The sequence below is a fragment of the Symphodus melops genome (genome assembly GCF_947650265.1).
Source record: "Symphodus melops genome assembly, chromosome: 15".
In the NCBI taxonomy this organism is placed as follows: Eukaryota; Metazoa; Chordata; class Actinopteri; order Labriformes; family Labridae; genus Symphodus; species Symphodus melops.
The window spans coordinates 22,351,891-22,378,270 of record NC_136705.1 but is presented as its reverse complement, the minus strand read 5'-3'; the positions used below and the strand labels follow the sequence as shown (position 1 = coordinate 22,378,270).

The 26,380-nt window shown below is 39.2% G+C and overlaps 1 protein-coding gene across 4 annotated transcripts in view; it reads left to right on the top strand.

The window, feature by feature from the left end:
- The window catches only part of khdrbs2 (KH domain containing, RNA binding, signal transduction associated 2), a gene marked incomplete at its 5' end in the record, with an annotated part of 78,545 nt that extends 67,826 nt beyond the window's left edge, over positions 1-10,719 (top strand). Inside the window, 5 exons of one of the 4 annotated variants that reach the window (XM_079362549.1) lie at positions 3,118-3,170; positions 6,258-6,346; positions 7,457-7,525; positions 7,606-7,756; positions 10,560-10,719. In XM_079362549.1, the coding sequence (XP_079218675.1) occupies positions 3,118-3,170; positions 6,258-6,346; position 7,457 (143 nt within the window). In that variant the 3' untranslated portion in view covers positions 7,458-7,525; positions 7,606-7,756; positions 10,560-10,719. Of the gene's footprint in view, positions 1-3,117; positions 3,171-6,252; positions 6,347-7,456; positions 7,526-7,605; positions 7,757-10,559 lie in introns of those variants that run through there. The other 3 variants (XM_079362548.1, XM_079362550.1, XM_079362551.1) reach the window with 3 other exon arrangements.
- Between the last annotated feature and the right edge of the window lie 15,661 nt (positions 10,720-26,380).

The following is a 26,380-nucleotide window of genomic DNA, read 5'->3' as shown; positions in this document are numbered from 1 at the left end:
GATTTCTCTCCGGAGGTACTTTAGGACACGTGAGTTTCCATATGTTGCCTTTAATGTGGTGATTATTAACTTTTATTTAACCCCTGTGATGCTACACAATACTAAATCACTAAATCATGGTCGGGCTTATTCAGGAAGTCAAGTCGAGCTGCACTGACTTCATACTCGACATGCATCATTTTCCACAATCACCTGACAACACCTCCTTCCAATTAGCCATCTAATTAAGCTGCAAGATTTCCAATCTCTCTCTTCTGCTCTTTCATTACCAGCTCTGACCTGCACCAGTACTGCACTCTAGCTCAGCCCCACCACCACCCGCATCCTCCTGTAGGCTCCGACTGGGAGGGGCTTAGACGCCAAACACAAACTGTGTTCTGCAGGAACAAATATTCTCAAACGATACAAACACGAGTTGTCTGACTAAACTCATATATATATATATATATGAAAACAGGAGAGAACTAGCTTGTGGATAACTTTGTGAGAGTGTGCTTGTTTGAGGAAAGTCACACAGCAGCCCATTCTCTTTCCAAAGTTACATTTCCAAGTACAGCAGCTTAGTCAGTGGCCAAGAGTGTCAGAATATGAATCAAAGGAGCTCATGTGGTGCTTTCATGCTTGCACAAAAGTCCTGAAAATGTCCTGAAGTTTTAGCTGCATATGGGAACACAAACTTTTCACTCGGAATAAAAAAAAAAACCTGCCGCTCCCCCTCGCAAGAGTTTCCACACGTAGTCTGATGTGAGAGCGCAGCAGGAAAATGTTCAGCCAAATTCAGTGCACAGTCAGCAACCAGGAAGGGGTGATGATGTTTATATCCTGCAACCATTGCACGACCACAGTCTGTACGCATGTAACAGGTGCATAAAGTATCTATCGATCAATCTCCGTGCACATTATGACAGTTTGTCCACTCTTTTGTTGTATATATTGTGATTGTGTCGAACCATCGGTTGCGCTGCTATGAAGGCAAACATTCTCATGATGGCCAGCAGACTCCATTTCTTCATTTACAGCTTCAGCATTGTTGTTTTGATCTTTTTACATCGCGTTTGACAGGTAACGCCTCCTGCTGTGAGGGCATGTGTGATCAACCACTCAGGAAGATTTCAGGGCCAGTCTGCCGGGAATATTCTAGAAATGTTCAAGTGTGCTTATGGGAAAATTGTAATAAATTGCATGAGAGGGGGAAAAAATATCCAGTTCTGACACACTAGTCTTTGTTGGCGTGGCAAGACATCCAATGAAACATGTTTTACGCTGTGACAAGACATTTTGAAGAAGCTAAAGTCTAAGCTCTCTTTTTAGTTCCACTGCAGTTCCTTGAATACACAATGTTTTCATCAGGAGTTTCCTATGTTGTATAACCGAAAACAGCACGAAAGCTTCTTAGCTCATTGTGGGTCACTGAAAATGACGTCGCATGCAGGATGATTCTTTAAAAAAAAAAGAGAGCTGCAGAGGAGATGTGATGCACTCTTCACAGTGACAGTCTGGTTTAAATGAATCTTTTCCCTACTAAAAACAGCTTCTTCACATGTGTTCACTCTCTGCCTTTGTACAAATAAATCAAGGCAATCAACCTCATCTGTGACTTTAACTTGTTAAAAAAACAATCATTAATAGGGCGACAGGCACATTGCTCTTTACACAAACCACCTGATAAACTTCATTAAAGGCAACAGATGGAAACTAAACCTCTTTTGAACTGAATGAAAAGTGACTCACTACGCTTTGTTACATTACAAAGTTTCATGTTCAGAAACATAAATCAATCCTCAAATTCCCATTCCTGATTGCTACATGAAACTCTGTGATGATAAGATTTGAAAGAGTTCATACCACAGAGTGAAGTCAGCCTGTTTTGTGATTTTAAATGAAGTGTGAGATTGTTTTGTTTGGGTCAAAAAGCAATCAGCAATATTCAGTGTGTACTTTATAACCGTGCATTGTTTTGTGTGTAATCTGTATTTGTACATAAAGCATTTAATAAAAACGACATAAACCTGAACAGTGTGGAAGACTCTCTAAATAGGTGGCTGTGGAGCTATAAAAGGCCGATTTTGTTCATAAAACTGACACCGAGGCTGTGTAGCAACTGTTTTCAGGAAGCGGCTAACTCGTTTTCTAAATTTAAAAAAAGTCCACCAACCTGTCTCCAAATGAAACTTTTGGTAAATAATCCCTGCACAGTCGTCGTTCTCAACCTTTGATCACTTATTAAGAACTAATACATCTCTTTTCTTAATCCATTCTCTGAAGTTTTACATCATTAAACAGACTCTGATTGACTCTGAGAATGATATGGAGTTAAAGGAGGTAAGACGCCCTGATATATTGTCATTAAAATGCATTAAAATAAGCTGAGCGTTTGAAGCTGACTCATGGAGAGCACAATGGGCCATGCAGAAAGTAGATATTTGATTTATTCAGGATCTGATAGTGTGTTTTTTGCTGAGTGGAAAATCTTTTTTTGATCTGCGACTCACCAGTGTCTCTGCTAACCTCTTTGTGAGTTTCTGTCATTTAACCTGAGAGAGCTGGATTTGTAATTCTCCGTGCGTTAAAACGCTGAAGTTCAAGTCCGGCTGAAGTTTAGCGTTTTGAATTCTCTGTTGTGATTAGTCCGCCTGAAGCCTGGCTCGCATTAAGAGTGTAGATCACTGGACTGAAAGGAAGACTAAACACTAAGCAGGTAACCCTAATAATAATAATTCTAATTTAATCATCGAATGTTAACCTCCACTTAAAAAAAAGTAAACCTGCCCTTTTTAACGCCCAATAAATTAAAATCCCCTCATCTCTCTAAATAAACATACAATGAGGAATTCAAGCTAACGCAAGAGCTAATACGTTTCAATAAACGGAACTAAAATAATGTCCGGCAAACTAAACATAATATCCATTTAACTTAACGCCCAACATTTGCTCAAAACCCCTCATAACATTTTATGATGGTAAAACTTGGATTGGTTTACTTTTTTCACAGTGATGGAAGTTCATGTTTGGTCTTGGCTGTCTTCTTGTGTCCGTGCATGCAGTATGTCAGTCGAGTCATGTGTGTGATGGAGGATTAACATTCATATTTACACTGTTTGTTTTTTTCTTTTACAGATAAAGAAGCACGCTATAATGTGTTTTTAACAAAGTGGAGAAGAACGTCACAGGTGAGTGGACTTATCTGTAGCCACACACACAAGACCCTTTTTTTTTTTTTTTTTTACTCAAACCTATATTATATTGTTTATGTATTGTCATTATCCTTCTGATGTATTTCCAAGTGTTCATTTTACTAAGAACTTTATTTTTAAATACTTATTTCGTAGGGATGTAACATTGTGATTGGCAGCTCTGTTGACAAATGAGCACGCTGCAGCATCGTAGAAACAGCGAGAGGAGACGTTATAGAAAAATTAAAACAAAACATTGTCATCTTAATCGTAGCACTACGGAGAGATAGAGAGATGCTCACCGCTAATAATTGAGCTTCTGTGTAGAAACTCCAAAAAGCCTCTCTCTTTTACATTTATTTTGACGAGTATACGACCCCATTCCACTAACCCTCACTGTCCCCGTCAGTGTGGCTCTCTACTTTAAAGCTCACAGTCTAAAACAGACTGACATTTCCAGCCTGTTAATGAGAGTTCATTTAATGCTTAATCACAGTTAACAAACTGAACTTGTCCATTTCTGTTTGTGGATGCATATTTTTTTATAACTCAGTGTGTTTGCATCGTTAAAGGATTGAATTATCATTTCTGACACGCTGCACATTCTCGCGAATCCACCATTAAAGCTCATTTAAGTTAACTACAACAGTTACAGTGCACAGTTAGAATGACTCTGACATCTCGTTAAAAACATAATAAAGCACCCACGAGCAATTAAAATAATGGGAAACCTTAGTGAAACTGCAGTTTGATTTGAAGTAATTAATCATCTGATTTGTAGAACAGCAGAAAAGTGACTGTATGGGGAAGCTTGAAGAGAAGTGCATTAACATTGAGGAAATGTAGATTTTATAATGAATTAAACAGAGGTAATTAAATACAAAATCATATATACTCTACCAACCTTGTTTTCCATCTACAGATATGTTTATTGTTTTTCTTCTGCACCATTTATTTGCATCTTTCCTTCCTGCTGTTTCTGTAATAAATCCTATTTCTGTGTATTTTTCACTCCTTCCTGTTCCGTGCAATACAGCTTCACTTAATCCCCGTGGACAAATACCTGCTGACCCATTCATAATTCATGCCCTTCTTCTGACATTTTTCCAAGAGGTGCAATTCGGTTTTGAAAATATATTCAAAAGGCATAACACCGTAATTGCACACTTGTTCTGGTAATGCATAAGAAAGATTTATGAACAAAGCAGACCCACAAGTGTAAAATGTTGCATCAATAGTTGTTTGTATTTGTGCTGAAGATGTATTTCTCTGTTGGAAGGCTGCAATAAGTCACGCGCTCTCATTTTCTATGTGCACAAAATGCTTTTTTGAACGCAGTATGGCAAATATAGTTGATTTTACACAAAAAGAACATTAAGTTATCGGCTATCTTAATGGGCTGTCATGACTGCAGAGCACATTATTATGATTGATTGGGACAGGAGAAAAAAAAAAGAAGCTTAAAAAGCGACAGCAAATATTCAAGCAATTCATCTTACATAACCTCGGTCTTCATCAAAACAATATTAGTGACATGCCTGGATCCTTACTTACCAAAGAGAGCTGTAACTTTCTCTTTACAGCAGGGTTTGCTTCCGTCGGTGTTTCTATTCAGCGACAAGAAATATTTCAGAGAGTCGGCCACAAACAGCAGTTAATGTTTCAGTGTTACAGTGAGTGTTACAAAAGGAATATTTGTATGCTTTGTAGTTATTCTGAGCTTGTGAAACAGAAGACTTTCTGCAAAGAAAAACAATGTTGAATCGTTCAGGAGAAACAATCTGCAGATTTAAGGATGAAAGAGCTTTCATTAAAACTTCATGAAACAAAACTGCATTTAAACTGGCATTAAAGTATTCCCTACTGGCCTTCAACGTGTCCTTTTATAATGTAGCCTGAACATTGGACTGCATATTTCTAAAAAACTGTTATTTACTTCCCACCAGCCATATGGAGGACAAACTGTGCAGGTCCACCGCGTGCAGACTCACTGGTGAGACAATGAACTCTTGTTCACTGTGTATGGCAAGCATGCTGGGATACCTGGCAATTCAAAGTGCAATTAGAGGATGTGAAAAAAAAACAGACCAGCTCAACTGTCTCTCACATCGCGACAGCCAATCAAGGTGCAGCAGTAACGTTTTTCTGAACAGCTGAGTGCATGTGACCAACGATGAACATAGCATGCAGCTTATTTTCAGCACAAAGAATAAACATAACCCCGATATTGATCATGTTTCATTCACATTAGTTTAGAGTAGAAGCTGCAGGAATTTTTTGCAGCTTGTCCCCACATTAAGTCAAGATCTTGAGACCTGCAGAAAACAGGTTCATACTGATAATATCGTAAGGTTAACATGTATTTTCTGTTATTACTCAAATTAAAGTGAACTCTGATGGTGAAGTGACACATGAGGAAGCAGCTGAATTAGATTTTCTCACTTGTTGTTTTTGGAGTTTGTTGGCACTTTTCTTTTCCATTCACTAGTTGTCGTATCACACTCAATGTTCCATCATTTGTTTACTACATGTGCCATCTTCCATTTAGTCCTTTTCTCTGTCTTTCAACTCTTTTAATCACCTTTGTTCTTTCAGAACAACGTCAAATAAATCAGACTTTTATCCGTGGATCGGTATGATCACATTTTGTCCTCCAGAGTCTGTTAGCGCAAGTCTTTAGCTGCTCATTGTAGAGCTTTTTATTCTTGACAACAGTGCAGACCGTTGCTGTGCAGAATAAGCCAATCAGAGTTGAATATTTAACACAGCCATGTATTGTAATGTTACACTGTTGGGAGCTTTTAGGAGTGACAGAACTTCTCCAATTACACCCACAAATGACAAGGAAACACAAAGATACTGAACAATGATTTATACAGTGCTGCAGTTGTGTTTTGGTTCGTTTGAATCCTTGACACTTCATTCCAGTATTGTCTAACTCTGCAGTATTGTGTGGTTACATTTTAAAAGGACCAGACAGTGTGATTGTGAAGAAGTCTAACTCTGCAGTGCTGCAACATGACTCATATTCATGCTTCCTTTGCCTTTTTGCAAAATAGCATTTTCTTCTTCTTTCCAGAGCAGCAGGCGCAGGAATCTGCTCCCAGAGAGATAAAGATTGTGCTCAGCTATCAGACACGTTCGGGTCCTTCATCAGTCAGAAAAGAAGCTTGGTACGCATTTCAAGTTGTTCATCATAAAGCATCCATAAAGCTGTCTGTATTTGTCTGTAGTGCTGAGTTAGAAAAAAAGTCCTTTTGGAGGTTATGTGATAAACGGTTGCGTAATCTCAAACGAAAATTAACAACACGACTTCACCTTGTATTCAAGAATAGATCACATTGTCAGAAAGTTTATTTTTTGAGCCATTTCTCTAAGCGCACATGATGGCAAATCAGCAGTAAGCTACAGTACAGTGATGATTATTTGTGGGGAAAAAATGGGGGCAAAAAAAACATCGAAAACGTTCCAAGGACACAGCTGATTGAGGGGATTTGTGTTTTTTCGATGGATAATTGTTGATAAAATCCACGTCTGGTGCGGTAATTAGAGAGCACATGAAAGTGCCAAGAAAAAGATGATTAAATAAATTTAATTGGATAATTTTAAGTTCTTGTAAATGTAGTTATGTGTTTTGATCTCTTCTCTGTTCCAACTTTGCGTTTTCTTTCTCTGTGTATATTTGCACCTATGAGTTGGACGTGATCGGTGTTGCTGGAAACCCTGTGTGCCAGTGGTGCTCATGCAGCTTTTGCCAGAAGAGCTCTCAGATCCATTTTCATAACATTCCCGCCGCCAGCTCAAAGGCATCCAAGAGCCGAAGTCCCAAAGCCTACCGTGAATGTTGATGCATTTCTTAAAGTGAATGCCGCTGATGAAACTCTGACGTTCAGATTACAAAAAGGATTTCAAAGAAAAGACTAATCGCTCTTTGTGCATTTTTCTTGTTTTGCACAAAGGACTCGAGTCTAAGGTGCTTAAAGACTTCACAGCTGTCGTCACATCTCTCTGCCATTGGTCCACACATGCAGCCACAGTGATTTTTGTCCATTAAGCAGTCTTGGGCTGCAGCCTCAGGCGCATTAACAAAAAGGAAACAGGTGGCTGTGTGTTTTGTTGTTTTGCCAAGTTTATCACCTTTGGCAAAGTTGTTTATGCAGCCCAAACTCTCTTAGTAGAATATGCGTTACTCTATTTAGTAAAAACTCTCTGCCTATGCATCTGTTCCTGTGGCACATACAGATGAATACTTCTGACATTCAACTTTTATTTATCGCACACAGAGACACATTCGGACTTGGAGAGGAAACAAGATGAGACATAGCAGCAAAGACTGACTCACTGGCAATGAGGTGATTGCATGTCTCACATTCTCGACCAACACAAATGTCTAGGTGTCTGCAGCTGATTTTCTTTCTATTTAAATTTTCAGCTTGTCTGGATTTTAAGAGCTCTGCTGGAGATGTTTTTATAGTCTAGACCAAAGAAAAACAAGACAAAAAAAAGTGATTTTTCTACTTTTATACCCTTTGAACATCTTTACACAGTCACCTCACTGAACGCTTTTTCTCTGATTGAAACAGGTAACACTTTTGCAATATCAAAGACTCTCTTAAAGCCTTTACAAATGTATTAACTGTTAATGGTTGTATTTATGAAGGCCTTCAAATAAATTGATTTGATAACTTATTTCCTATTTCCTACATAATTAATTCTAAGCATTATCATAGACTGCATGAAACATGGATGTAAACTCAGTTACGTCACCCACTGAATTCTGAAGAGGAGTTTTGAAGCGGATTGCTGCTGCCACTTTGTGAATGGCCACTCACATTGATCAGTTTAGAAACAGGCAAAGAGGTAGACTGTCGTTAAGCGTCTTAGCAAACAGCTACAAGCACAGAGTTGTCTGTCAACTCATTCTGACTCCTATCAACTAGAAACAACTAGCTATGCTTTAGTTTTATTACAGATGTTAGAATGCTTTAAGAAATGTTATCCCAAGAAAAATCTTGTTTTGACTTAGTAATAAGACAAGGGAAGTCAATAACAGGCTCTCTAAACGTTGAAGATTAAAAAAATAGAGGTTGCACAACTGGAGATGATACCAACAAGACATTCTGCAATCACGTAGTGATACCATCTGCTTATGGGTGCAGACTGGCTGAGGGAGAGACGTCCTCATATATGCAACACGCTGTTCACGCTAATTCAGTCAGCGGCTATGTGAGCAAATAAATGATGGCTGCTCACTCTTTTGTGCCAACTCTCATGCATAGAGTCTCATTCTCTCCAATCATTGCACCTATTTGTTCTTAACAAGACAATAAAAGCTCATTTGAAAAGGTTGAGGTGAATGTGAAGAGGTCTATCTGCTTCCATCTCCATCTCAAGGACGAGCTGATTGTCTCTGGCTAAAAGCCGACTCTCCATACACAACGTCACCCTGGATGTCAGGCGCGTGTTGACAGATTATAACTTGGGGATTCATAAAGAGACAGCCAGTGGATCGAGGGGAATTACAGAACTGCATTTGATGCACATCCAACCAAAATGTCAGACTGGAGGCTCAAAGCCTCAATGCATATACAAACTGCTGCACACCAAGGACACAATGTCATTTGTCAAACATCCTCAGAATCAGTTCAGACAGATGGCGACACGCTTGTCACAAGAATAGTGCTAAAGATTATTACATGAACTGAAAGGAAAAAAGTGGACACATTGGGAAATATTTTGACTTTTTTAAGAGTTGGAGAAGAACATTGAAAACGCTGTCCTATCTGTCCTTTAAAGATGAAGCCGCAGACAGGAGCTGGTAAGCTTTGCTCAAGATCAACAAACATGATTTTAAAGAAAAGTGCAAAGAGTTATTTCAACTATTCTCCTTGTTGGCAATAAACACAAGTCCTGGCAAAGCAATACAAAAGAAATATGTATACAGTATATTTTAAATTTGTGATGCAACAGAAGTATGTGTTATTAACCACCAGGACAGATTTGAGTAATGAAAGAAAATCGCTAATAAGCCATCTGAAGTTTATGGGGGTTATGCCAAGGAACCCGTCATTGCTCCCCATTTGGCCCTGTAAAAAAAATAGCCTGAACAAAAAAAAGGACCTAATAGTCTAAACTTATTTCCAACACATCTAGTGTGTTTAGAGACCAAATTCTGATTTAGCTTTACAGAGACTTGAATTCTTTAGCTTTAGAGGCAATGTGTTCCCTATTCCCAAATTGTCAAGATTGAAAAGGATGGATAACCAGGTTTGACATTTCTCAGTTGGAATAAGAGAATCTGGTTCATTACCAAACGTTCTCTGAAGACAAAAGTCAAAAAAATGATCAAAAACAGAAACTGATAAATTGACAGAAAGTGGCTCTCCTCACAGCCTTCTCCATGAACAAACAAACACCAACTATCCCCCCCAGAGCAGAATTCTGTCTTTTTATTATACTTAACAATAAGACAGAGGACAGCATGCAGAAAGGATGATAGCAAGTAACACACAGCTTCATATTTTGTAGCATTGTGCTGCTGACAGAACTGCTGTATTTTACAACTGGGAGGAGGCTGTGTTAGTCCTTTGTAGAGTGTTAAGCTAGCTGTCTCCTTTGTTTCCAGTCTGTATGCTTAGCTAAGCTACGATTCTCCTCAAACTACGTTAATAAGAAGGGTAAAGATTTGACATTGTGACAGTCCTTTCATCTAATCCTCAGTAAAGGTTACATATTATCCTCCTCTTCTACCAGTTTCAATAAGTCTGAGAGCTCCCCAAAATGTGTGTGAAGTTTCTTGTTGTAAATCCACTCTGATCCTGTGTTTGATCATGCCTATAAACCCCTTTATTTCAGCCTTCATCAGAACAGGCTGTTTCTGTGTCTGTAGCTTTAAATGCAAATGAGCAGTGTCTGACCACGCCCCCTCTCTGCAAGGGCTTGTGCCACTCAGGCTTCCTTGCACTGTGCCCAATTGTTTACGGTGGAAAGGTTAATTCAGAGGGCAGAACAAACACCTAGCTGTGGGAGTGTCACCCACCTGGGGGAGGGGTTAGGGCCCTTTGTGATGTCATGAAGGGAACATTTCCAAACAGCTTGTTTGAGCACACAATTACTGAAAATTGGGACAGGCAGAAGATGGAGATGGTGGACTTTTCCCATAATTGGGGTTTTGTAGACATTTGAAAACCATGGTAAAGTGCATGTTGCACCTTTAATTAAGCATTATGCCTCCGAGTGTCCAAATGTTCATTCAGAAATCTACATTTAGTTTGCTAATTTATTTATATATATATATATATATATATATATATATATATATATATATATATATATATATATATATATATATACACTGTTTTTCCCTATTCTTTATGTGTGTTGCAGGTTGGTAAGAGTTTTATGGATGACAAGACACCTTACTCAACAAATAAACTTTTCACTTGTTTTAAAGCATTGGCATTATTCTGTTTCTTCTTGTTCATTTGAAAATGTAACCAAAAAAATATCCTTTCGACCAAAGACTACTATTTAAAGTTATAATCTATCCCTGCAGCAGAAAAAAACATTATGAAAATGTGTTTGTGGTTTATATTACTGATATTATTTTCCATCGCACAGACCAACACAATATTTCTGGCCTAAAGCTTAAACATTAGAAATAATACAGAAAACCTTAACACGCCTGCACCAATTGTAGCCACCATGTTGTCATCTGGCGTGTGTTGTCATTACCATCCTGTGTGCTCCCTGTGTCCGTTCCCATCTCACGAATAAATGGTTCACTTAGTGCTGCCAACTCGAACATGTTAGTTCATTACGCAAGTCAAAGCCCACTGCTGTCTTTGTGGCCAACTGTCACAGCTGCTTTACGAGCCCAACCTGCCACTGTGTCGGGAAAATTCTTCAGCTGACAGACACCTCACACCCCCCCATGTCATTCTCTGAGAGTCACTATAAAGGGTTCTGTCTGCAGCTCAACACATAATAAAAAAAACATTTACACTCAAGATTGATGGAAGACGTGCAAAACTCCCAATGTTGTCATGTACAAAGACATGAATGGTCTTTTTTTTATATTTAAGTGTTGTTGTTTTCTCAAAACCTACAGCCTAATCATCCATTTTGTGTCTCACAACATGTTCAACCTGAACAGCTTGCAGAACAGATTTGATGCAAAAAAAACATCACCCGTTTCAGCAGAGAGGGATTTCTTGAATCTGCTCAAATGTGAGGCTAACTCATTTGTTCAAAACATCTTCCCCTGAGTCTGCTGTTTGAGTAATTCATTTGCTCCATGCCATTTATTCTACAAAGACATGACAACAACAACAACAATATATTTCCAGCCTAATAAACAATTTTCATTGCATGTACCTTAACCCCTCCCCACCATAACACCTTATAAACCTTATCGTATCACAACATGTTCAACTTGAAGGCTGCTGGGTTCAAACAAATTCAGGACAGAGTCTTTGTTTTTCTTTGCAATAAGAAGGATTTGGCAGGAAGCAACCGGACAGCGACACAGGAACCACAGCTCTACCCAAAAACATGAATATGGCTCTCACACAACCATTATCATGAGTAGTTTGGTCTATGACAATCACTCTATATAGACGGTTTTAAAGCATGTAGCGTCTGCAATACTGCATGTTAGTTGTTGGAAACACAATGAAACATGGAAATGGATGAAGGTGTATTTTTTCATCGCAGCGGGGACTGCAGCCTCCGTATATAGTGCAACATACTTCTCAGATAACAGTCACCCCACAATGTGTAATTTTCAGTTTGGTTTTCATGTGCGATCCACAAAAAAATGTGCCCGTCTCATGTTGAGCGTGAATAGCTTTAGAGCAGATTTAAGGCAAAACACAAAAAAAAACCTTTTTTAGTTGGAGAGCAGTGACACTTCTTTAAAAAAAAAACTGGTAAAATGTGTCATTTCTGAATTCATTTTCACACTTGATTCACAAGAAACAGATTATTAGTCTAATAAACCATTTTAGCGTCTTACAATGTGTTTAACCTGCACAGCAGGCAGAGCAGACATGATGAAGAAAGTCGTGTTTTGTGTTGGAGGGGGATTTTTCTGAATCTATCCACTACACATCCCTACCTATTCTGCATTCCTAATATTTAATTCACTGGTTCAATGTTCATTGTTCAAATACAGTGAATCCTGTTAATTTGACTCTGACACACCCTGAGAATTTCCCCAAGTATAATATAATATAATATTTTTTTTTGTGCTTCATAGCCTCTTAAACTTTCTCAGAGGTCTGCAAAATGTTCTGCTTTCAGGGCTAACGAGTGCAGAAAATTATTTCTTCAGGTGCTCAATTGTGAAGCAAACTTATTCTATCAAAACTTCCCTCCCTGATTCTGGTGTTTGTGTAATGCATTTGCTCCCAGACACACACTCTACATAGACGGCTTTAAAGCATTTGCCATTAATAATATTGCTGGGGGTCAGCAACATTTTTCATATCAGGGGTTTTCTACCTTTACATTTGATCTTCTCTAAGAGCATCAACCTCCATGTGTGCAGCGGCTGAAGCTCGAGTTTCCTTCTACTGTGCAGAAAATCATGTCGCTTTTTGCAGGTGGATTTCTTAAATTTGCTCAAGAGCACCATCATTCCATTAAAACATCCTCCCCTGATTCAGATGTGTTTGACTGATTTTCTCTATGACACTGACTCTTCTTAGACAGCTATAAAACATTCACTCAACCTCATTATTGGACACCAAACGGCACAAAAAGTGTGCAGGATTTAGGTGACATACAGAAATATTCAATGACGCAAGAAATGGAAACGCATGACGTAACCTCGAACAAACAGTTAAAATGCATTATGTCTGAAAATGTCTTTTTTGACATTTGATCCATAAAATACATTTCCAGCCTAATAATCATCCCACTTTCCTGCAACATGTTCAGCCTGCAGGGCTAACGAGTCAGCAGAGATGCAGAAAATCATCTCATTGGGTGGAGTGGGATTTTCTCGAATCTGCTCAATTGTTTAGCACACTCATTTAATCAAATCACCCCCTCCTGATTCTGCCATTCATTTGCACCAAACACACATTCCACATAAACAGCATTTATCTTCCTCGATATCACTTGATCTAGTTCTTTCAGAATCACAAAGACGCCAAAGTGGGTCAGGATCTCGGCGAATACCATCAACTATTCAATGTTGGGGAAAAAAAAAACAAAAAAAAACAGTACACGGTGATAACTCTAACACACAGCATTTTGCCCCAGCCAGAACACACAGGCAGGGACGGATACCTGAGCAAACTCAGCGCTGTTTAGACAGCTGCTTGATGAGCCAGAATAGGAAATGAGGGCTTATAATCACCCGACTCTGAAAGGGCCTCTTCACCACGCGATAAAATGGTGCGCAGAGTCCTTGACGTGTTTTGATGATTTTCAAGTCGGTTCTTTTCGCGACTGCAGGCTGGGACGTAAGCCAGGAGGCAGAAGGTGAGTTTGTGGAGCTTAAGCTGCAGTTTTCAGGACGTTGTGTTGTTCCTGTATGTTACAATGTTAAATCTGATCTTTGCACAAAAGCATGCCTGCAAACCTCATCTCATTAGAGCTATTTTTGGAGATGTGAGGAGTTTTGACATGTTGTGGTGCACTGTGTTTGTGCATAAACTAAGCACCAAGTGAACTGTGTGAACTATGTTCCTGATGGAGCCAACTATTGCCTTTACTTGCCTCGACTTTACTTTTGTGACACATGTAGGAAAAGTTTTATAGAATGCATCGTTCATTGCTACATTTTTAGCTCTAGTGTACGATGTTGATTGATTAATTTGACATCCATTATCATGATCACTCTTTGGGTGACATGCATTGGTCCTTTCAAGGACAACTTCACCAATCGTCTCTGAATACCGTCTTCGAACAAACACTGGAGTCTGAATCTCTGTCCAAAGAGAGAGTTTTCATGCATAATGCAGACACAAGCTGCTAAATGCATCACCATATTCAGATTTCAAACAGCTATTTATGAATAAACATACTTTCTTTGCAACTGAGCCTTTGTGGGCCACAAAAGACAGAAGTAAACAGGATAAGGTGTTTATATGCATCAATATCCCCTGCTAATGATTGTAGATTATCCGTCGCATTTGTATTTTTTTTCTACCAAATCAAACGTGATCCTATTTTATGCAAGATATGTAACATCAAATCTCAGCAGGATTTAGTGTGATATCAGTACAACACACTGTTTACTTATTGCTGCTGTGTGGAATAAAGGAACACAGACAGAAACAGCTTTATGAGTATTAATAATTAACATTTTATACATTTTCTCTTCATCTTCTGCCTTATTTTCCAAAACTTAATTAAGTCAAGAGCACTGAAAAAGCGGGTGCTTCATTGGATGCGTGTATGACTCATACTCGCCTGTCTGTTTGAAGGAGATTGTTTTGGAGCAACATAAAACAGCACTTATGGTTTGTAAAATATTACGCAGCTGACTTGTTTGCAACATCTACAGGCTGTTAATATGATAATAGAGCTGATAATAGAGAAAGTTTTCATTAATTTCTAAACATGAAAAAAAAAAATCAGCAAAGGTCTTTTTCTGAAACCTTCAAATGGAGTTTTCATTTTTACCTGCATGGTGTTTTTAAATGCCTAATCCTTGACTGAATCATCTACACATCACACAAGAAGAAAAATGAAAAGTGTTTCTGTCTCATAAACAATGAAATCTCCTCCTATCACGTTGTTTCAGGATCTCAACTAAATTCAGGGGAGCTCCTCCAATAATGGAAATCCAAGTATGCAATCATCTTTCAAACTACATATAAGAGTGTTGTCAGGTGTGATAGCGCTGCAGGTATCTCCAGCTCTTTTTCTGTTCTACACAACCCCCCTTGAGTTGCAGCGCAAGATGCCGAGTCGGATAAACGCCTCCGACAGGCGGGACTCTGATTTAGCTGTCAAGATTCAAAGTCATAGACGTCCCCAATGCTCTTTTTTTTTTTTTCTTGCGTATATTGTGTTTCTTTTCACAGCGACGAAATAATCCCAAGTTGCATTCGATCTGGATGACACAAGTACCTCGAGCAACTATTGCTCAAGGTGATCCATGCTGCCCCCACGGAAACAGCAGGTTATTGATTCAGCAGTCGATTGCCAGTCAGGGTCATGTTTGAATCTTTTTGTTCTGTGGGTACTTCCATGAAGAGCGCATGACAAGAGTGGACACTTTCTGCAGGGGGAACCTCTTCACAGCCAAATTGAAGCAGTAATGGCCACTCAACACCAACATGCTACAGGCTAACATAAATATCTAATGAGACAATGCAGAGCTGCAGCGTGACAGCTGGATAATCACTGATTTCCCATTGAGTTTAGCTGTCAACTCTACTGTATTCAATGTGTGATAAGAGGGAGCTTAGATTTACTTTGCCTCATTCATTTTTCCTAAACATTAAAGTGAATCAATCTTCAACCTATATCATTTACATAATAAGTCCTCCCTGTATCATCACCATTACAGTGGCTACAGTAACGTTGAAAACGGACTGATTGGTCTATTATCACATTTAACTGTTACTGCTTATTGTGCTACACATGCACATACTGACATTGCGGCTATAAATTTGTTTTATTCATTGCTATTGTTGTTTCTCTGATTGTCTTGCTCCTTCTCGTTATTCCAACACAGTCTCAGCAGATGGCTGTTAAAGTCTGCGTTTTACTGCTCTGTACTTTTAACTACATGCCTCAGGCGTCTCATTAATATTGCCATTGAATTAAATATTCGTCCACGTGAGGCACTGATAATAAATCAAAAACTACTATAGACTCGGCTTCCAACACATCACAGCAAGTCGCCCCCGTTCACCTAAAAAAAGAAAAAAACACCCAGCAGTATTTAAAGTTAATAGTGCGCATGTCACAGATAATGCCACACACGAATCATAAAGGATTTTTCGAAAAAAAATCCACAGAAATGTCTGCTCTTATTTTTTCACAATTCATTTACATCTGATTTGTCCGTTAACAGCTATGGCTTATCTTCTGTAAATGTTGTGTCTCCTTAGGAAGCCTTTTATTGTTTTAAACATCATTAACAGCGACAAATCCACCTCCACAGTATCATCAATTACTGTATTATTCACAGCTTTGTTTTTGCTGGTGAAATGCCTGAAGCTTTGCTGCAGTCAGCTGTTGAAGTGGATCACGATCTCACATTGACCTCGTCTTATCCGTGCGTCAACCCAGAGGGGGCAGAAAGAGGGAGCTTTGTTTCCAGTGAAAGGACGTCTTCATCAGAATGAGATAAGTCAAACATGCAAGAAAAAGTGCAAACAAAGGCTCCCTCTGACATTTACTAATTCATCGTTTTCTTAGTCCTTTGCTACAGAAATAAACTCTTCAATAATATAGTTTGAAATTGCTTGATAGATTGTTTTAAAATGTCAATCCTGCAGGTCTTTTATCATCAGTTTGGTTTTCTTGAACACATTACTACTTGAGAGTGGGGCTAAAATTGATTCTGTTCCTCGAGGGCAACCCCTATATTAAAAATCTGGTACTAAAAATAAGTATTCATGAGTCAGTGTGTGTTTCTAAGCCCTTTGTGGGGTTGACGATGTGCTTAAGGGTCACTTTGATGTAATTCTGAAAGGAGGAGACTGTCCTCCTTTTTGCAGGCTGCTCTGAAGTCACTGGCTCAAATCTGCACACGTGTGCGACCTACCACAGCTAACACATCAAACTACAGACAATTATGGGGCTTTGGAAAACTGCTATTCTCTACAGCGAGTGCTGCTGGAGACGCTGTGAAGATGAAAAATTCATGTCAGGAGTGAAAAATCCCAGCTCCCTAAGGGCTGCTGAAGCTGTGAACCACAAGAAAGAGATTAACCAACGCAGCTGTGAGAGAGAGGTGAGCTCCCAGGTCTACACAGCTCTTTTTTTTCTCCAACAGATCTGCAAACGGATTCATTTTTAATAAATGTTCAAGGATGTGAGACTCAATGGAGCAAATAATTTGTCAATCTGAAGGACTCAAGGGATGGGTGATTCTCAAAATGATAAATTGTTTGTTGTAGAATATTAAAAAAAATATATTTAAAAAAATCCAGAAACTGATACATTAAGAGATTTAAAGATTGAATAGTTCATTCTTCAGTCAAAAATATGACATCTTACAAAATTAAACATTACTTTTCCATCGCTAATGCCTTAAGATGTCTTTGCATGAAAATGCAGGCTGCATATAGACAAAAACAGCTCTGGCGAAGATGTACAGAAGTAATATGCTGACAAACATCCTTATATTTTATTTTCCTGCGAGAGGGAGACCTTGAGAAAACATCCAAATCATCTTTGTTGTTATGTAAAATAAAAAGTATGGCATGGATGCATTTCCTCATGGGGCTTCTGTAAAACAGCACAGAACAAAACTAAAAACAGGCTTACATTTTCCCAACATAGTGGCATTAACTTTAACTTAATGTCATCTGGCCTATTTCTGTGACCAGCCTATTGTTTGGTTTTCTAGATTGCCAGAAAATCCTCCAGTCACCAAAAACTAAAAATAATAATATCAAGAAAACACATTTTGAAAAGAAATAACTTATTATCAAGGGGAAATGGAGTATATAAAACGTACAGATGCATTTCCACTCACAGCTGCCATCAAGGTGTACATCGAACATTTACAATTAGAAGCATAAGAGCTTTTTTCTATTTCGGTCAGTCTGAAGGGGGAAATTTGGACAACTGCTGTGAGCTCCGGCTCATCAATCCATCAACTTCAGAGAGGAAATCTGCGGGATTGCTTTTAACTCTGGTTCCTCACTCCCACCACTTATGAATTCTTATCAGCCGTCTGTGTTGAGCACTGACACAGACCTAACTCTGTGTCAGCTCGTGAAGCATCAACAAAGCTCCGGCACTGCGTCTCAGCCGACACCCCCTACAGGGAAAAAGGACGGGCACTCGGCTGGTTGATTGTCAGGGCCATTATGTCCCCCCAACATCCCACAGTCCTCACTTCCACTTCTCCCTCCATTAACAACAGGGTTGGCTTTCCACTTCCCCTTTGACGTGTCACACTCTGCTGCAGATTTGTTTTTAACATGTGTGACAGAATCCACTTAACTGGTAGTGAGAGGTTGTTTTTTTTTGGAGAGAGCAACAGCAGCCTTTCAAGCCCAACACTAGATCTAGAGATTACTCACAAAGCTATTTTAATAAATATCATGTTACAAGCAAATAAAAACTAATGTTAAGTGAAAACCTCTAACATTTTCTGTATTTCTACTCCAACAAAAAGACTGTTTTAGCTTAGCACAGAGAGAACCAGTCTGAATCCATCCAAAGTAAGAAAATCTGCCTTGTGGTGCGTTACATTTGATCTCTGAAGTTTTCTACACAATTGCAGGACACTGACATCCTGAAATCTTCTGGAGTTACCTTTTACATGAAGCTCACAGCTGGAGATTGTGATTGTCGTGTACGAAGCAACTATGACTTGACGCTTGCGTGCATCGGCTCCATTGAACTCCGCTCCGCTTAACTACAGTGCTGGCAGGAAAAGTCCACATAAAGGAGGGGGAAACGGATGCAGCGTTCCAATTTCTCCCAAACTGCAAACAATGCCAGGAACATTTTAGAAGTGCAGTGCATGTGTGAAAGAGACATCCAATAAGACTCCCTCCTGTCACAGTCAACACTTTATAAAGTCATTACTGAGTTGTAGTTTGCGTGGGTCAAATGACGCAGAAACTCCAAGTACAGCTTGAGACCTTCTCCATCCTTCCTCATATTTCATCAGGTTATTGGTTTTTCTTTTACATAAAGTCAACCAAATAGACTGTTGACATCTGTATTGGACCTTGTATGAAAAGGAGGAGGTCGTTGGTTGATGTCTTTGCCTTTAGCCTTTTAACACAGTAATGAACATCAGCCATCAACACACCTTTGTATTTAGCCATTGCATCCACAGCGTTGTGATATCCTTGCCGGTGCCTTACACATTGCAAATGAAGCGTAACAGTGGGGTAAATATCCCACGTCAATCTGACAATTTGTTCGTGCCATTTGACAGAGCAATGATAAATAAATCCCCCCCGTTTCGTTTCATTGTGCTGAGCTAACTGGATGCAGGCTGTAGCTTCAAATGGATTACCATAAAAACATTGTGTTTCTTTTATCAAGGCAGTCAGATTGTACATGTGACAGAAGATGGTATTTAAATATGGTCAACTGAGACTGTGTTGATCTCTACAGGCATGGGAACAGTTAAGCAGCCACACAAACGATAAATATGTGGAAACACAGATATGGAAATATTCAGGCAAATGAAAAGCAAGTTGTTTTCAAGTCAAATGTAAATACACAACAGTGTGACCTCATTATTTCTTCTCTTCACAGCTCAAAGAAGTGTGGGGAGAAATAATTGCAGAGAGAAAGATAAAACTGTAAGCTCCCCTTCTGACAGGAAAACTTTACGTCAAGTTCAAATAGACGGTCAGCATTTACGAACAGTTTGATCCAAAACAATGTCGAGAACTGGAGAGCTCTCCCGTCTGCCGCAGTGATTAAAACCTGTTTACCAAAGCCAGCAGCAGCAGCAGCAAGGAGGATTTTAGCAGCTCGCTCTGCCCTCTCACAGGTTTTTGTCCAACAAAACAAGAAGCGACAGCACTGCTGCAGGTGAAGCTTTAAAAAAGTGAAGAGTTTTCCAGCAGAGTTAATCACAAGAACAGCGGCTATCACATCTGTCAGGTTAATGAGCGAACGCTCGAGGGAATAACGATGAGTTTTCATACAGCTGCAGGAAGCATGCATCCAATTTTACAATCAACAGGACTGTCTCATCTTAGGGCTAATTCTGTCTTTGAGGGGGCTTAAAAATAAATTACAACACGATGTTTGTTTTTTTCCTCTTCATATTAAGACAACGTCAAACTCAGATCAAGAACTGTCCTGTTTCACATGAATGTGACAAAAAGCTGATGGGAGTTCAACTGATTCTTCCATAGCACACTACATCATCATGAGACAGTAATGGACACGCATGGATCTCCAGATATAGACCTATGGAGTGATGCCAACAGGTGTATCCTCCCCGTATTCTGTTTACAAAAACCTTGTAGGAAGGACACGGGCCCAGACAGTTTCCCGCTGACACCTCTCTGTTGTGACTGTCTGTCTCACTCGCTCGCTGAGTTCACTTTTTTTGTCTTCTATTTTTGAAGCACAGGTGGCATCGATTACACCTCTCAGCAAGAGCAATATAAATCAATTCTCAGCCACACGTGGAGTTTGTGTGTTCATCTTTGGGTTTTATTTCATACTGCTAGTATACTAGTGTTGAACGGTCCTTGCTGTGTGTTGTAGGAGCTGACTGTATATAAAGATGGACACATCCCTGAAACAGGCACCAATACAATTCAATGTCTGAAAGCACAATACTCACTTTATAATAAATTCCACATTTTGTAAAGCTGCCCGAGTTATGAGTGGAACGATTAGATCTTATAATTGACCTATTGTAAGACACAATGCAATATGAGATACAATGGCATAGCAACAAATATTTGGTGTATATTGTACATTGTATTATTTGAAACCATATCCCATCTGTTCACATGGAGAAGGCCTATGATCTACACTGCAGCCAGTCATCAGTGATCTGCCTTGAAAGCTGCTTTTAATGAATGTTACACCTTATAGTGAGTCACAGAAGAGCTAAGGGGTGATTTAAATTGTTCAAATTGAAAAAATTACCCTTTCCACACATTAGATATCATCTTTTTTTTTTAAAAACATCATCTCCCTAAAGAGAAGCCCTGTGCTGTTGTTGGCAGACTGGAGAGTGATGTCCATGTTCAAATAGTTTCTGTCCTGCCTTCTGTGGCAGAGCAGAGTAAACGTCCATGCTCTGTGTTCATAACATCCCTGTGGGACTTTGAGTGGGTTAGGAGAGTGGACGACATTTGAAGGAATCTGGAGAATAAAAAATCTAAATATGAACACTTACAGAGGGAGCCGAAAAAATAAAAATATGTAAAACCTCCTTAAGTCTTTATTTTTTGTGATAGTGAGACTAGTGAGCATTCAGTTGTTTGCTTATTGACCATCTTCTTTTGCTAAGATATAATAGTGAAAGTATATATATATATACACATATACACACACACACACACACACACTTTCACTATTGTCTGAGAGAAAAAAAAGGAAATAAACTGATACATGCTTTGCTGCCGTTCCAGAGAGGAGCGTTTCATGTATTTGTGCTTCACTTGAGTTTTAATTCTCTGGCAACTTTAAATAGCTTTGATGCATTTAAGGGTAATTTGAGATTGTTTTAAATGTTAGCTGCAACATAAAAACACTTTCAAGGCGGCAGTAGCTCAGTCTGTAGGGACTTGGGTTGGGAACCGGAGGGTCGCCGGTTCGAGTCCCGGCACGGACCAAGTCCGGAAATTGGTCTGGTAGCTGGAGAGGTGCCAGTCCACTTCCTGAGCACTGCCGAGGTGCCCTTGAGCAAGGCACCGAACCCCAACAACTGCTCTGGGGCGCCCTCTGTGGGCAGCCCCCTCACTCTGAGACCTCTCCATTAATGCAGAGTGAAAACCGAATTTCCCCTCGCGGGATTAATAAAGTATATGAAAAAGAAAAAAAAAGAAAATATAGAACAGAAGATTTGTGTATGAATGAATTTATATCAAGCGTTATAGATGTGTGAATGCTTAAGCTTTGGCTCAGCACAGAAACCGCCTGAAAAAAAATGTCTTTCAGAAGGAAATGTTTCACTTTTATTTTATGAGCTTATTTTAAAATCTAGACTTTTTCCTCAACTTTCATTTTAAACTAGATTTTCTTTTCTCCCACATACTTGAACTTGGGTAAAGAATGTGTAAACTTTTAGAACATCATGTCTTTTATCATGAATTTATTCAACTTCGGGTCTTTCCAAACTCAATCCAGTTGAACCTCCCAGCCTCCTAGTTTTTTCATGAGCTTAGCTTTTGTTTCATGTGATATACTTAACCAGACAAGATTTGATGTAACGCCACACAGAAATCAAAGAAACAATCCCGAGCTTTTTAACAATCACACAGTAGCTTAACTCAAGATTCAACTTCCATCAGGCTTTGTGTCAGCTCTCAAACTTTTTATTTCACTGGAATAAAAAGACAAACTCCGGAGCAGTGAGGATAAAGTTTGTGACGGCTCTGCAGCTAATTTGACAGGAATCCGCTAAAGACCCAAACTAATCTGTTCCTCTTGCCCCGGAAAAGTTAATACTCTATCATGTCTGCAGGAACATTATAGGAGCCCTGAAATTAGTGATATGAGACAATTATCAAATAAATGCTGCACGCTTTGATGAAGCTGCAGGGCGAGATGTAAGAGCATGCGTTATTGGATGTTATCTAATCCTTTAAAAATAAGTAGAAAACAAACCGCACACAAATTAACTGAGCTGCTGCTGGTGAATATTAAATAACAAATCAAATTGCTGCACATTTGGTCCCTGGGGTAAAATTATATTAAAAAGAGGACAAAGGGAAACATCATGATTTGAATAGGAATGTAAAATAGAGTCAATGTTGAGGTTCAATACTGCAGATGAATAACCTTTTGATTTGTTTGGGTGCTCGTACACATCACAAGAGAGTCGAGTTTGCTGATTTTGTTCATTCTTTGGGTTTGAATCAGTGCATGCATACAATGCAAATGAATTCAAGGTTGTTTTCTTTGAAGCATTTACAAGCTCCAAATTGCAGCAAAAGCGTCTCTTGTTCAGCTACACAGCACGCTCATGCATACAGATTCAGTCTGCATGTCAGCCTCCATACCAGGCACCTGAAACAAAACGTCGCGGTTGGGTGCTGGATTAAAATTTCCTGCCCTTTCCGATAATGTACCATCCCCAGAACACCTCTCGCCTGTGTAATGAGCACAGGGAGGCAGAAAGCGACAAGACTTAGGCGTGCAAGTTCATAACTAATGATTGTAAATCCATTGGTTGAAGATAAACACCGTCCTACAGTCAACTGCCTGCCCAGCGTCTAAGAAAGTGCCAGCTTTGTCAAACGTTGTCATGCTCAACCAAATATTAAACATCAAGGGTCTCTTGCTGACAGCAGCCTGGCTGTGCACTGTTATCCAGTCGCCTTATTATACTGAATAAATCCTCTCTGTGTCAAGCACCATGCCTGGATTTTAAGACCTAATTTAATTCCGACTATGTGCGGCTCTGGAGCAAGAAGTGCGTTTGTGCTCTGACGTTAGCAGCGTGAAACAGTGATGAACTGTGGTCTGAATGTGTCAAAAAAAAAAGCCAGTAAAGAGAAAAGCCTGCAGAGAAAATTTGCAGAATGCTGGATTTTTTTTCCCATAATTTTGACAAACCTCAGAGGCATAGAATTTGATTTGAAATTAACTATCATTAAATTACAGAGAGAGGTTTTCATTCAATCATCCAATACTTCCTCTAGACTCCTGGGAAGCACATTTGTATTCATGTAATTCACCGCTGCCTGTTTGGTGTATCTAATTAGATCTAAAGTTAGTAATCTTGTAAGATGAATATAGCGCGATCAAAAAGAAGCAGCCTGTGCCGTCACACAGGTGCAAAAGGTTCAATCAGACACCTTTTTTTCCACAAGTGAATAAGGAGAAAAAGTTTGAGCGAAGAGTGAGAAATTGTCTCTGGACCACGTGTGCTTTGAATAAATTGCATTGTGTGCCGTGAGGCAATATTCCAAGCCGGCACAATACAACAGTGGGAAATTGTTTATTTTCATCCATCCTCCTGCCACCATCCATCCACAACTCTGCCAGCAAAAACAATGACATTGTCTCTGAGACAGCTGGGGAATGTTCTAGTCATCACCCCCAGAGCCCCTGTCCCTGCCAAACCCTGAGCACCGAGGCTGTGTGTGAGCCACGAGTTCAGAGTGGAGAAAATAAACTGAGAGACTGCTATTCACACTTCGGTTAAACTACTACATTTGAAATAATTAAAATGTACGTAATGTTACTGAAGTTAAAAGTCACGATTTGTCACCCCCAATAATCGAGGGAGCGTACGCCTATGTATAATAGTTATTGTACCACCTTTGTTTAACATGTCCTTCTTTTCAGTGTAGGATGTACTGTATGTTCAATCAAGCTGCCTCTGCCTGCTGCAGACTGGAGTGCAATTTACACTCAGGGAGGAGGAGGAGCAGGTAGAGGACAGGTGTTGGCACACACACTGGGCAGATGCATTGTGAAGAGTGTTTCCCTGGGGGGGCGGGGGAGGGTGAGGTCACCATGACTTCTCCAGACCCCGCATCACGCCCCTGGGTTTTTCCCTCTTTTTGTGTGGGTGTTTGAATTGAATTCTCTTTTATTCACTCGAGATTCATTTGCTGCATCTTTCAATGTCGGAGCGAGTTTGTCTCTGAATCATTCTTTTCATATGTGATTCGAACCAAAAACTCCATAAAACACCAACTAATCTTTACACAAACATGCCTTTAGGATCCGGTGAAGGAATATGTTTGAGTCATGATATACAGATAAATAGTAGAAGTAAGTGATGACGATGAGTGATCACTGCAGTGCTGATATCCAGTGAAACATCTTGACCTGTTAGTGACATCGCTTTTGCATAACAAGTAGAAAACATCCATAATAGAAATTATTAGCAACAGGTTATTGTTTCAGCTCCACCAACTTCCCTGAAACTTCTCTGTAAAAAGAGATGCACAGTAACTCAATAAAATGGAGTCAACAGATTGCACACATTATTAAATAAATCTAACTTTGTTAAAAGTTGAGTTCATATAACTCAAATCAGTTGCTAAAGAATAGTAAGATTAGTAGTAGATTCAAATAAAGCACACAAACAAATTAACCAAACTTAAACAAAAATATTAAGTAGATATCACGGTTGGCAGCGGAGACACCACAAATATAACATGCATTTGTCTTTATCTGGATAAAAGCCAGTCGAGGGAGATTTATAATATCAGTGCAACTGAGAATACAACTTCATTATACTGTAGGCTACACACAATTTCCTAAAATATGCTTTAATGTGATGTACAAAATATGCAACACAAACTTGTAAATGATTTAAATGAAGTTAGTGTGACTTGTAAGGGCAATGTCAACATGAAGGCTGCTACTGTCAAATTGAAGCAACAAAAAATAAACAAACTGTAAGGTGACCCAAAGATTCCAGCTCAAAGGGTTTTGAGTAGCAGACCGACATAGCTTAGAGTCTGCTTTACACTATGCAAAGTATGCAATAAATGTAATTTCTTAAATTTATTTTGAGTAACTGACGATTACCAAACATTAAAACATCTGAGACGATAGAGACGGACTAGCTTTGTCGTTTTCAATATTGTAACAAATCGGCCAATATAAACCATTTTTGCAATAATACTGCAAATTTAGTCTGGGTGTGTGGAGAGGAGAGATGACTGTTGTATGAATTGTCACTTTTGCTCTCTGCAGCATTATTCCTGTGTCGCTCTGTCAAACTATATTCATAGTCAATCAGAAATAAACAATATATACTCAAAAACAATGCTTATTAAGATAGTAATACCAATAAAGGAGAGCCGACTGACCTGTATGAAGTCCCATTCAGAGTCAGTAGCATGGCTGCGGGAGACTTCTTCTGAACAATAACATCTGTCTTCTTGGAAAACCTTTGAACCAAATCAAAAAGACATGTTAGTTCAGATACAACAACCAAAGTGGTCAGGACAAGGAGGGCACTTGTTGAGCGTTTGTAAAACTCCAACAGCAATCTGGCAAAACATAGTTAAAATTTAAATGCAGTGTATTTGTATACATTCTCCTGTGTCACTATTGCGACACAGTTAGTAATGCAGACATGTTTGAGAGAAATTGTAATTGATTGAAATAAAAATAATTTAAAAAAGGACATTTTTATGTGTACATGAATACATTTTTCGCGCAAGTACCGTCTGCCTCCCACTCCCACCGAGCAGGGAGGGATAATGCGAAAGGTTGCGGCGAAACAGAGTGAACATTTAAATTATGTGTATTTGTTTATGTTCTCCTGTGCCAATTGTAATGGTTAGCTAACTGTAATATACAGCTCGCTAACATGAGCTTGTCAATGTAACTTTAGCCATTTAGTTCATGGCAATAAACGTGGCCTTTCAAAGTACATATTC